This window comes from Dama dama, chromosome 13 (assembly GCF_033118175.1).
Source record: "Dama dama isolate Ldn47 chromosome 13, ASM3311817v1, whole genome shotgun sequence".
Classification (NCBI taxonomy): Eukaryota; Metazoa; Chordata; class Mammalia; order Artiodactyla; family Cervidae; genus Dama; species Dama dama.
Window position 1 is genome coordinate 52,230,589 of NC_083693.1, and position 12,498 is coordinate 52,243,086.

At 46.3% G+C, this 12,498-nt stretch overlaps 1 protein-coding gene across 1 annotated transcript in view; it reads left to right on the top strand.

Annotated features, from left to right (window-relative positions):
- Nucleotides 1-5,180, top strand: part of NPAS3 (neuronal PAS domain protein 3) — a 923,008-nt gene extending 917,828 nt beyond the window's left edge. The window contains exon 12 of the mRNA XM_061159149.1: nt 740-5,180. Coding sequence (XP_061015132.1) covers nt 740-2,124 — 1,385 coding nt within the window. The 3' untranslated portion in view covers nt 2,125-5,180. The remainder of the gene's footprint in view (nt 1-739) is intronic.
- Nucleotides 5,181-12,498: the final 7,318 nt, after the last annotated feature.

Genomic DNA, 12,498 nt, shown 5'->3' on the forward strand with positions numbered 1-12,498 from the left:
AGCCTCAGGGAGGCAGGAAGAGGTGAGGAGGCTCTTGATAGTTTTCTGCATTCATTTGAGGGTCTTCACTAGGGATGAGTTCCAGAATAGACAATCTCTGCTCCTTAATTATACAGTATATAGCAGTGAACCAAAAAGACAAAATTTCCCTGCCCTGTGGAGTTTGTATTCCAGTTGGGGGAAAAGACAGAATAAAAATAAAACACAGAAATGAATCCGATGACATTCAGTGCTCTGAAGAATAACAACTCTAGGAATAGACAGTATGGTTTTCGATAAGGAGCAAATATTTGCCAGTAGAGAACGCACACCTCTTTGGGAGGTCACCTTGCAAATCATCATTTTCCTGTGCCGCTGACACCTTATTCCAGGTTATTCACGCTGACTCCCTGAGTATTTCTGCAGAACTTCTCAAACATTAAGGTGCCTAAGAATCACCTGGGGATCCTGTTCAAATGAAGGATCCCATTCAGTAGGTCTGGGTGGACGCCTGGGCTTCTGCATTTGGAACAAGCCTCCAGGTGATGGGGCCCGTGCTCTGGGAGTCACTCCCCCACCCGCCATAACCTCGGTCCTCACGAGAGAGAAAGCCAAGGCTTTAGGTCTCCAAAGTGGTAGAGCCAGCAGCAGCTCAGGATGGGACAAGACACCCAGCCCTCGCTCTCCTCCCCCGCCCCCGCCGGTAAGAGGTGCGCGTTGTGCTGCTGGCCTGACATCTCCTGTGTCTCCCCCCACACAGAGGACAACGAGAACTCCAAGTCCGACGAGAAAGGGAACCAGTCGGAGAACAGCGAAGACCCGGAGCCCGACCGTAAGAAGTCAGGCAACACGTGCGACAACGACATGCACTGCAACGACGACGGCCACAGCTCCAGCAACCCGGACAGCCGCGACAGCGACGACAGCTTCGAGCACTCGGACTTTGAGAACCCCAAGGCGGCCGAGGATGGCGGCGGGGGCGGCTTCGGCGCGCTGGGCCGGATGCAAATCAAGGTGGAGCGCGGCTACGTGGAGAGCGAGTCGGACCTGCGGCTGCAGGACTGCGAGTCGCTGTCGTCGGATAGCGCCAAGGACTCGGACAGCGCGGGCGAGGCGGGCGCGCAGGCCTCCAGCAAGCACCAGAAGCGCAAGAAGCGGCGGAAACGGCAGAAGGGCGGCAGCGCCAGCCGCCGGCGCCTGTCCAGCGCGTCGAGCCCGGGCGGACTGGACGCCGGCCTGGTGGAGCCCCCGAGGCTGCTGTCGTCCCCCAATAGTGCCTCGGTGCTCAAAATCAAGACCGAGATCTCAGAACCCATCAACTTCGACAACGACAGCAGCATCTGGAATTACCCGCCCAACCGGGAGATCTCCCGGAACGAGTCGCCCTACAGCATGACCAAGCCCCCCAGCTCTGAGCACTTCCCGTCCCCGCCGGGCGGCGGCGCGGGCGGCGGGGGGCTGCACGTGGCCATCCCGGACTCGGTCCTCACCCCGCCCGGCGCCGACGGCACCTCCTCCTCCGCCACCGCCACCACCCGCAAGACTCAGTTCGGCACGTCGGCCCCCGCGGCCTTGGCCCCCGTCGCCTCCGACCCGCTGTCGCCCCCGCTGTCGGCGTCCCCGCGGGACAAGCACCCCGGGGGCGGGAGTGGGAACGGGAACGGCGGGGGCGGCCCGGGCGCGGCCAACTCCTTGCTCTACACCGGGGACCTGGAGGCTCTGCAGAGGTTGCAGGCGGGCAACGTCGTGCTGCCGCTGGTGCACAGGGTGACCGGGACCCTGGCGGCCACCAGCACGGCCGCGCAGAGGGTCTACACCACGGGCACCATCCGCTACGCCCCCGCCGAGGTGACCCTGGCCATGCAAGGCAACCTGCTGCCCAACGCGCACGCTGTTAACTTCGTGGACGTTAACAGCCCGGGCTTCGGCCTCGACCCCAAGACGCCCATGGAGATGCTATACCACCACGTGCACCGGCTCAACATGTCGGGACCGTTCGGCGGCGCGGTGAGCGCGGCCGGCCTGACGCAGATGCCCGCCGGCAACGTGTTCACCACGGCGGAGGGACTCTTCTCCACGCTGCCCTTCCCGGTCTACAGCAACGGCATCCACGCGGCACAGACTCTGGAGCGCAAGGAGGACTGAGCGGCGCCCCCTGGCGGCCTGGCGGGGGGCTCCGCCCGCCCCCGGAGGCATCGTCGGCGTTTTCGTTTAGACCTTTGATTCTAGCACTTTGAATTCGAGCAGGTCAGCATCTTCTCTTCGCCACGACGGTCCCCGATCCATCCCCTTTTCTTTCTTTCACTGGACTCATTCTTTCCTGTAAAGATATTTTTTATTTTTGGGGCCTTCAGAGGGTCAGACGACCAGTTGCCTGCCCTTTTGTCTTCTTCTGAGATGTGTGTTGGGTTGTTTTGCTCTCTTTTGCATCTTTATTGAGATGTCTTTCATGTGTATATGCCTCTGCCATAGAATACTCAGTCTTGTGGTCAAGAGATTTCTCAAGTGACAACCATTGGGTGTTCTTCCTAAAGATCTTGATATGATCAAGATTGAAAGAGACAAGGATAAACAATGTGCCCTGTTTGACTAAGTCAAATGAAATGGGGTGGTGTTTTGTTTCTGTTCCTGATTCCTTTGAAAATAGGGGGATAGCATTTTAGAATTTTATGCAGAATTTAATTCTCTTTTTATGGTTAAGATTTTAAGATTTTCTTACTTGCACATAAAAATAATTTGGGTTCTTAAGCTTAATTTCTGGCCTGTGACTAGAATGTTTAAAAACAAAAAGTTGGACTAAATGTTAATTACTGAAACATTAACTTAATTTCTAAAACCATGGTGCTATCATTTATTAATCTGTAATGTCTTCATACAAAATGCAGCTCCTGGGCTGGGTTTTGGAAAAAACAAACAAAAAGTGTGTTCTGTCCTGGTCTGGAGTCCATTGCTGCAGTCTCCTTGGTTAGTTAAGACAAAGCCCTCATTAACGTTTGCTGCAGGACTTAAAATTTACCTCCCAACTAACAAACATAGCCTCACATTAAATTTAATGGGTCAGGAAAGCCCTTTTTAAAAGGGTTTTTGGAAAACTCAATCAAACTGACTTGAGGAGCAGTTTAGGTACATTCTGTCTTTTGTTGAGCTTTGTTTCTTTCTTTTTTCTCAGTCTAACTGAGGCTAATTTTTACAACTTCAATAACACTTCAGAGTAAAAGAAGGAAAAAATATTTAACATTTTTTTTTTTTTTCATTTCTTGCTTTAAAAAAAGGAAGGTTGTATTTGTATTTTGGGGGACTGATTTGATGGATTTTTTTTTTCCCCTTTGGTTCTTTCATATCTAGGTTGGAACCAATAAGGTTTAAAACTAATGAATGGGTTCAAATAAGCTTCAAACAGATAACTGCAACTGAAAACTGCACATTAAGTTAAAAAAAAAAAAAAGAAAAAAAAGAAAACGGAAAAAAATATCCTATTTTGTCTTCGTTGCCAGAAATCAGTGTAGTGTCAAACACTCCAAATGACTGTCAAGTATAAATTCTTCCACTCCATTTTTGGCAGCTGTTTGTTGAGGCATCTAATAACAGATGTGAGAACTGTAACGTGTGCGCTGTGTACGTGTCCTTGGCCGTCAGTCCATTGCAGTTTCAATGTGTGTTTCTATATGCAGTATATACTAAGCTAATGTAGTTGTTTTGTCCTTTGTCTTCTCTGTGCTCTATCTCTAGTCTGGAGTGGTACAGTCCCATTCCTGCAGTCGTAGTGAATCAGTGATTCTTGGGGGTTAGTGATTTTTGTGTGGTGGCCTTCCTCTGTAACGTCACCCTATGCTGCTTCTACTGTCGTGACTTCCGTTTCACTCCTTAAGATTCCTGCTGTTGCTTTACTGGTGTACATTCTCCTGACCTCTCCCCTCTTTCCCTCTCTCTGGTCTCCCCTTTTCCTGCCTCATCTCCCCACCACCCCAACTTCTCCCCAACTTCTCTCCTTTTTCATTCTCAGAGATAAAAAGACTCTTAACTAGCTCAAGGTTAATGGAGCCATTTTTTCCCACAACGGAATTCTGGGTACGACTCTTTCTTCTGCGGTGCCACGCGACGCGCTGAAGAATAATGCTCAGATGTATGAAATAAATTGATGCCATATAGCCTCAGTTGTTAACATTCCCAGAGTCCCTTGTGCTCTACCTATAAGCAGTGGGTGCTTTTCTTTGGTTTCTTTCCAGGTTGGCTGATGGAGCAATATATAAAGCAATTTACCAGTGAGAAAATTATTTCAAAGGTCAACCAACATTTTTTAAAAACAAAAGGGGAGGGGGGGATGGACTATAGAATTGTCATATATATTTGTTTATGTGTGCAATGCTAATAGAGTAACTCGGCTGTCCTTTGAATATCACTGTGTTGAGTGGATTCCTCCTGGCCCTCTGATTCCATGAGTTGGGCCCAAACCACTGTGGAATAGTAACAAAAGAAAAAGAAGTTCAGTGCCACAAATTTTAATAGCGAGTGCTTACTTGAAGGATCTGAGTCGTTTTAGAAGGTGAAGAAGGCCAATCATGAAATTTAAAGATTAATTTTGGAAGCTCTACTCTAGCTATCGAACAATCAAAGGAACGCACCTATCAGCTACAAAGAACAGCTAGACAGCTGTTGTTGTTTTTCTTTTTTTTCTTTTATAAATGTTTCCGTGTTGTGTCAGAATGATTTCTGGTGATTTAAACTAACAGATAATCACAGCTGCTGTCTAAATCCATAGTGTTAAAATTACAAAATGAAAAAAAAAAAAAAAAAACACTTCATTACCTGTGAAGACTGTGTCTGTGTTTTTAACTATTTCTTGTACAAATATATGAAAACTTTTATGAGGAGACTGGTGCCAAGTAGCTGAATAATGGGGAAAGGGATATTCTGTTCGTAAAAATCTTAGCAGTGTTACCAACTCTACAATATATATATAAAAAAATTAAAACGTTACAAAGCGACAGCTATGGTACATTTGTTTTGTGTGAAGCTAACCCGGACCTAACTTCCTGAGTGCCTGGCTTATTTTGAAACATTTTTTTTCATTGACCATTGATAATGCTGCAAATCAGAAATGTACATACTTCATTTACAACAGGGTTCTTTTTATACTTTTGTAGATTCTCATACATGTCACATACATGGTTGTCTTTATGTAACTTAATTTTTCATCCGCAGGTGCCATTTTCATAATAAACTTCTCTTGGATTTGTTACTATCTGGCATCATTTCTTTTACATGTAACCATCCTAACTAATGAATGCTGGTAGTATTTGTTTAAGCAGGTACCTTGGTCATTATTCTTGATTTAAAAAAAAAAAAATTTTAAGCATCCATATTTTTGCTAGTTTTGGACAAAATACATAGCTTGTGTACCTATGAGGCTGACAAGGCACAGATTAAGATGCTAATCCAAATACTACACCAAACTTGCAACCATCCTAAATTTTCAGCTACCCAAACTCATTGTCATATGAGCATTGCTATGCACATTATCAAAGCTGAACAACAGGCCTGCAACATTAACCACTATGGGAAGTGTGCATTTTTTTCTTGATTAATGCACAGTAAGTGGTGACAGTTTTCATACATTAATCATTTAAAATGCACTCGATATTTTCATTTATTACAAGCTGTAATGTATAACCAACTGTTCCATTGCTTATAGCTTCTCTTTATACTAAACATGTATTTTCTTTCTCCAGACAAGCCAAGTAAGTCATGATTGTGCTGTGTTATTGGGTAGGTCAGCACCCAGCCTGTCCCGCTTTGAGGCAGGTCAGCTGGCTAACTCCAAAAAATAAACAAAGGGAAAAAACTTCAACTGTTATCTAAAAGTTAAGGATGGAGGTGGGTCACCTGTTAAGTCTGTGCACTCCAGAAAATGAAGACGTGGATGGGTTGAGCAGAAAGAAAAGGTAAATGCTTTATCCAAAATCTCCCGACTATTGTAAATATTATGTCCTACTCTGAGTCTCCAATGACATTTGCCAATTCAAGAGTACTTTTGGTTAATGGAGAATTGCTGCAGACTGGTGGATATGGTAATATGGTTATGGTTGTGGATCTCTAGATCTCTCCAGTAGGCCCTTTCTGGATCCCTGGAAATAAGTACTTAGAATTAGAAAGAAAGTGACCGAGAATACAGAACTGGGTTCTCTCAACTACTTTGCCAAAATGTATCTTTCCCTTTTGCTCTTGAGGGAAGAATTTAGGAGAGCAAGATTGAGAAGCAAACAAATTGATGCAGCTGGAAACACAATCCTGAACAGATGACTGAGTGTTGAAGCCAGCTAACCCAAGGCACTCTCTCTCAAGATGTTGACAGAGCTGGCGCTTAGCTGTGAGTTGTGGCTTCCAGAGCTTTACATGGAGGAGGGGCTACCAAGGCAGAGGGCTGACTCTTTTGGCCCAGTGACGAAGTTGGTTGGCCATCACCCTTTAATTCTGGACACTCCTTCAGCCCTGAGATCTGGAGCTAGGAGCAGTTGGGAGTTGAAAAGGGGAAGTCAGACATGGTAATGAGTGAATTGAAACCCTCACAATATTTGGAGCTTCTGCAATAGAAATGGTAGAAATCCTGGATTCTTACAAGTTCAAGCATCCTTAGCATCAAGTTTCCTGTCCTTTATTTGTACCCAACCATGCTAAAAGTCTGTCACAATGAAGTAAAGAACATTTCTTAGCCAAAAAAAGAGGGAGTGAGCTCTGGCGCAGACCCCTGACAACGGGGCAGCCCTGCCACTTCCCCAGCCAAGGGGCTGCCAGCCGGATGGGAGCCCTGAGCCCCCCACAAGCTGCCCACAGGCTCCCCCAGGAACTCTTCCCTCCCCGGGCTGGCAGCAAGTCACTCTGTCAAAGCTTCAGTGCGCAAGTGATGGACAGAGCAGGGAGCTAAGGCCAGCTCTCCGTATCTTTTCTTCCCAGCTGATACCACTACTTATTTATCTGACAATAAGGAACAATAACAGCATAATGTAGCAAGCAGGACAAGAGGGAAGGCATGCATTCACTTGAGCATAAAGAAACTGGTCTTAGGGGACTTCTCTGGTGGTCCAGTGGCTAAGACTGCATACTCCCAAAGCAGGGTGCCCAGGTTCAATCCCCTGTCAGGGAACTAGATTCCATGGGCCACAGATAATAGTCCCCAGGCCTCAAAAAAAGATCCTGAATGTGGCAACGAAGACTCAGTGTAGTCAAATAAATTTAAAAAAAAAAAATAGAAACTACTATTAGTCCTTTTGGACTATAACTCTTACCCATCTTTGCCTACTCCTAGACAAAGCATATTTATGTTGACCATATTTAAAACAATTTGAAACCAAATTGGCCTATGCTTTGCATTGAAAGTAAGAGGTCATGTATATTTTCAAGCCCAGAAGAGAGTCTGTTCAAGCCAAGGAGATTGTAATCCAGGTTCAAAAATTAGAAAGAGTGAAGGACTTGGGAGAGAAGGAAGAGTAGCTTTGCTAATGCTTCATTTCGTGTAATGAAAAAAGGCAAACCTTGTTCATGAGCATGATTCCCAAAGAATGATGACAACTAGCAGGCTTAAGAAACAATTCTGGGATGCTAAGGTAAGTTAACACCCTTAGATGCTTCTGCCTTTCTGTATCTCCTAGGAAACCATTGTAAAGAATGGGGCTGACCTGGTAAATTCACCGCAGACACAAATCATGGCTTGTTCATTTTCATGTATCCTCCACAGCCTAGCTCAATGATTTATGAATAGTCTTGGCTCGGTGAAGATCTACTGAACACTGATGGATGAAGACACGTGGAAAAATAAAGATGAAACATGACTTGTCAAGAGACAGAGATTCTGTGAGAAATGTCCATGTGGTTTGGCAGGATGGCTTTGAGTTTCCACCAAGAAAGGAATGGCAAGATGGATAAGGCAGCGACTGCATTCATTCCTGCCTTCTTGGGTAGTCCATATGGCTGGCCCAGGGTTGGCCATCAAGAAATGTTGGTTGGAGGATGTGTATGTGCATCCACAATACTATTTAATCTGTTTTCAAGAGTAAGTCAGGTACCACGAATAAAGGAGGAAGAGGAAAGAGCCCATGCAGTTAATAACTGACTTAGTAAACTTTGACATCACAGCCCGTGGATAGCTAGACCAGCAGATCTTAGATTCACCAGAAGGTATCCCTTAATAGTGTATCCTCACAGATGAGTGGTAAGCTATCTAAACTCAGTCATCATCCAGAGACTCTTAGCAGCCAAGAGAAACTCTCTGGTGTAGAAATCACATCTCCCTAATTCTAGTGGCAAGGGTCCTTCCGGCCTTATGGATGAACATACGGAGAAGGTGTTGAACTGAAACCTTCCCTCTGGTACACAGACTAAATCTCAACCCTCTGCCATCCGAGTAGTTTCCAAATATGTGAAGATGGATATCAGAGTTTCAGTAAATCTCTCGGGTAACTATCACCTGTTCTTTTCACGGCTCCTCCAATGGCACTGTGGGGGATCCCTCTGCCATCCTAGTCATCCTCATCTGGGTGCACCAGGATCTGTCAAGGCCACCATACTGGTTTTCTAGGGCCAGCTTATGGCCACCAACTGGGTGCTGGCTCCAAACACCAGAAATTTATTCTCTCCTAATTCTGAAGACCTGAAGTCTGAATTCAAGGTGTCACGCAGCTTGATTCCTTCTGAAGGGCTCTAATGGAGAGTCTGCTCCTTGCTTCTCTCCTACTTTCTGTTGGGGACCAGCCCTCCTGGGCATTCCATGACACATCACTGTGATCTCTGCCTCCCTATCACTGGGCCATCGTCACCCTGTCGCTGCATTTTCACATGGAGTTCTCTCCACCATGTGCGTCTCTCCTTTTCCAATAAGGACACCAGTCATATTGGATTAGGGCCCACCCTACACCCATAGGATCTCATCTTAATTAATTGTATCTGCAATGACCCTACCCTGAGAAGGAAATGGAATTAAGGCCACAGGCTGAGGTACTAGAGGTTAGACATCAAGTCTTTGGAGGACGCTATTCAACCCATAACAGCCCCTTTTAAAACATGGCACCCTGGGTCAGTCACAGGGCTCCAATGTTATTTGGTGCCTGCCTGGGCTGCAAGTCCTATTACAGCTCCTGCTCAGGACTCTGAGCATTTAATTAAAACAGACTGAACCTGAAGTCACTTCTTAGCAGCCAAACCAACTGCTATTTCATCTTGAGCCTCTAGTCAACCAGATCACCTGGCCTTTATACAAAGTTTTGATAAGGTAGGTCTCCCACCTTCAGTGTGTATATAGGCCTCATGTAATGTTGGCATGTTCTTGGGGGAAAAGCAGTTTAAGGAAAGAAGTTCCCTCATTCCCGAGGCATGGAAGGTGAGCAAGGCTCTGTCCTTGTGAAAACATTGCTCATTTTCATTATACTCTATGTGCCCTCCAAGACATCTTCACCCAGCCCTGCTAGAGAGGAGAGACCTGGCCCCAACCTTTGCAAACTCTGAAAGTGAAAGTGTTAGTCACTCAGTCGTGTCCAGCTCTTTTGCCAACCCATGGACTATAGCCCACCAGGCTCCTCTGTCCATGGGATTCTCCAGGCAAGAATACTAGAGTGGGTAGCTATTCCCTTCTCCAGGGGATCTGAACCCTGGGATAGAAGCACGTAATGCATCTGTAACAAATTCCCAGTGGGTTACTCTCTTGTGAATAAACTGAGGCAGGGAAAAAACAACCATGAGAAGGAAATGGAAGGAATTAAAGGAACTACCGCACCAGCCATTTCACAGGAGCAGAACTGCGGCAAGATGCCAAGATCGCTGATATGTACGTGTAAAATCATCCACTCGAAAGTCGAATACAAATCATGAGGCCAAACTCATCAACTTTCTGAAAATGGGTAGACCTCCTTTTGGACCTCCTTTCATGGACTAGAATCAAAGCGGTTATTGTAAGATTGTCTTGTACTTTCCTGGGGACAAAGCAGAGTTGTTTTTTGTTCTGTTCATTTCTCTACTGGCAGCCACAAGCTACACCAATAGGAGTGACCCAGATAATGTTCCTCTGTTGAAAATTTTCTAGGATAAAATTAATTTGTTTTAAAAATAATATATGCAAATCTCTAAAGCCACTTTAAGGGGGGGAAAAAAGGAGCAGAGGGTGAGGAGGTGGCTTTTCCTTGTACTGAAGGAGTTCTTAGATTTATAGCGGAAGTGTCAGAAACAGGATGCAATATTCCCGTGAACCCCCTACCTCCCCCCAAACAAAACCATTATACCCTTGATGAATTATTGACTTTAGAGTTTTATCTGTGCCATGAATAATCACAAACTTGGGAGTCTCAGGGCACAGTTCATAAACAAATAATTATATCACAATGATAATTTTTCAGGAATTACAACATCAATCATGGCCATGTTATTATCAAGTACATTTTCTGGTCGCCTCTATTCATCAAACCCTCCTCCCTCTCCACCCTTCCGCACCACACAAGCAAAACTCATCACCAGATTGCCTCTTATTTACACATCACTCAAAGCAGGACAGAGCAGGCACACACAAAATGGGCCAACCCAGCGTTTATGAGAGATGAGTTTTCATTAAGAAAGTTCAAATTAAATGCATTGAGAAAGATGGAGGGGGAGAGAATTAATTATTCCAGACTCCCCCAAAGAAGCTCCTTTGAAAAGATCTTATTTGGAAGATAAAAACCAGATGGAAGGTTTATTCCATTTCAGGCAATACTAATACAGAAAAAGGAAAAAAAAAAAAAAAAAGAGTCTCTGAAAGTCAAAGAAGTTACAGTCAGGCAATAATGTGCCCCTTTTTAAAATAATGGTGATATATATGCATCAAGCTTGGGCCCTGTTCTATAGCTCCCTTCTTCAGTTGGAATAGGTGACTGGCAGTGGGGATGGAACTCAGAACAAGTGTAAATCCCTTGCTCAAGTCTCTATTTGAGTCAGGAAATAGAGGTGCTCAGAATGCTTGGGTCTAAACCACTTTCCCAAGACTATTACAGAAGATTAATAATTCCAAACCCAGTAACCTTATGTGCTTTTCATAAAGCACCCACAGTCAAACTGCCTTACTGAGTAATTTAACTCACTTAAGGTCATAGGCCTACTCTCCCGCGATAAGAGATACACCTCACAATTCAGAAGAAAAATAGCAAAGCGACACAGAGCAAGTACCGTCTTCAGAGAAGAGCTTGTACAATAGGGTTAAATCCATAGCACAGTGATGCTTATTGGCCTCTGCTTCTAACTAGCAGGCCATGCAGACAATGCCATGCAACCCAGAACGACGGAGAGGGAGGACCCCTGGAAAGGAGACCCCAACCCATGCACCCGAGCCAGTCCAACTAGTGCCCCTGTCACGCCTCACTCTGAGGGCAGCCCTTGGGGACGGGGGACATATGGCCTGCACTTAGATCAGATTCTCCTCTCCTTGGCATCAAACTGGGTCTAGGGAAAGGTAGGGCTGGTGCCCGAAGCTGCTGCCACTCTGCCCCACCAGCCCCTAGCACCAGGCGACCCACGGGGCAGCTACGGCTTTCAGGCTCCTGTTTTATTTCCTTGAAAACCTGGTCTGCCTCCTCTCTCTACCGCTGTCATCACACCCTTCCAGTTCCTTGGACGAACGTACCTGGCCTGTGAAGGCAGGTCACCCTGCCTTAAGGCCAATCTTATTTAATATACAGACTCATTAAAAGAAGGGGCAGTGGGATGGCAAGAAGAGATGATGCCAGTCCAGTCCATGGCCCAGAAAGCTGATAAATATGCCCTTCAAGGCCCCAACCTCGCCCAGCCCCACCTTGTCTCCCCGAGCAGGTCAGTCTCCCTCCTCCTCCCTAGCCCCAACCACAGACGCACTAGCTCTCCTTGCTCCCTGGGCCCGTGCTGGTTCCCTCCCTACTGCACAGATGACCGGTCCTTCCACTGTTTCTCCTGAGGGGCAATTTGACTTCCTTCGGGTGCCTCCCCCTCTCCCCCTCCTCCCCACCCCCAGGCACCCCGCTTGGCATGAGGAGGCCCTCCAAGCCAGCCAATAAATCAAAGGTCCTTGGGGAAATCTTCCCTTTCGTGAAAGGTGGGGAAGGAACTAACTGTAAATTATTAACATTTTCATTTGGGGATCACAACTACACGATCCAAACATCACACATTAGCCTCTGATGGAAGCTCTGGGACCCTGAGACTTGGGTAAGCCCCACGCATCCTCTCCCTGGAGAGGGGAGCAGGGCAGTGGGCAAAAACCAGACAGCTCACAGAAGCCCTAAGTCCATAACCCAGCCAAGGAAGCTGACAGCTCCCTACACTGGCAGAGTCCTCCTGGCACAAGTGGTTTTTGTGGTTCCTGTTGAGTCAGCCAGCGGCCTTGGTGCCCACACACCCGGGATTCACACACCTCAGCACACACCTCTGCTCGGGAGACAGATGGGCTGAAAAACAGACTTATGACCATTAAAAGGACATTTTCCCCAATATATAAATCAAACTGCTATTTCCTTAATAGTATTTTCAAGATGA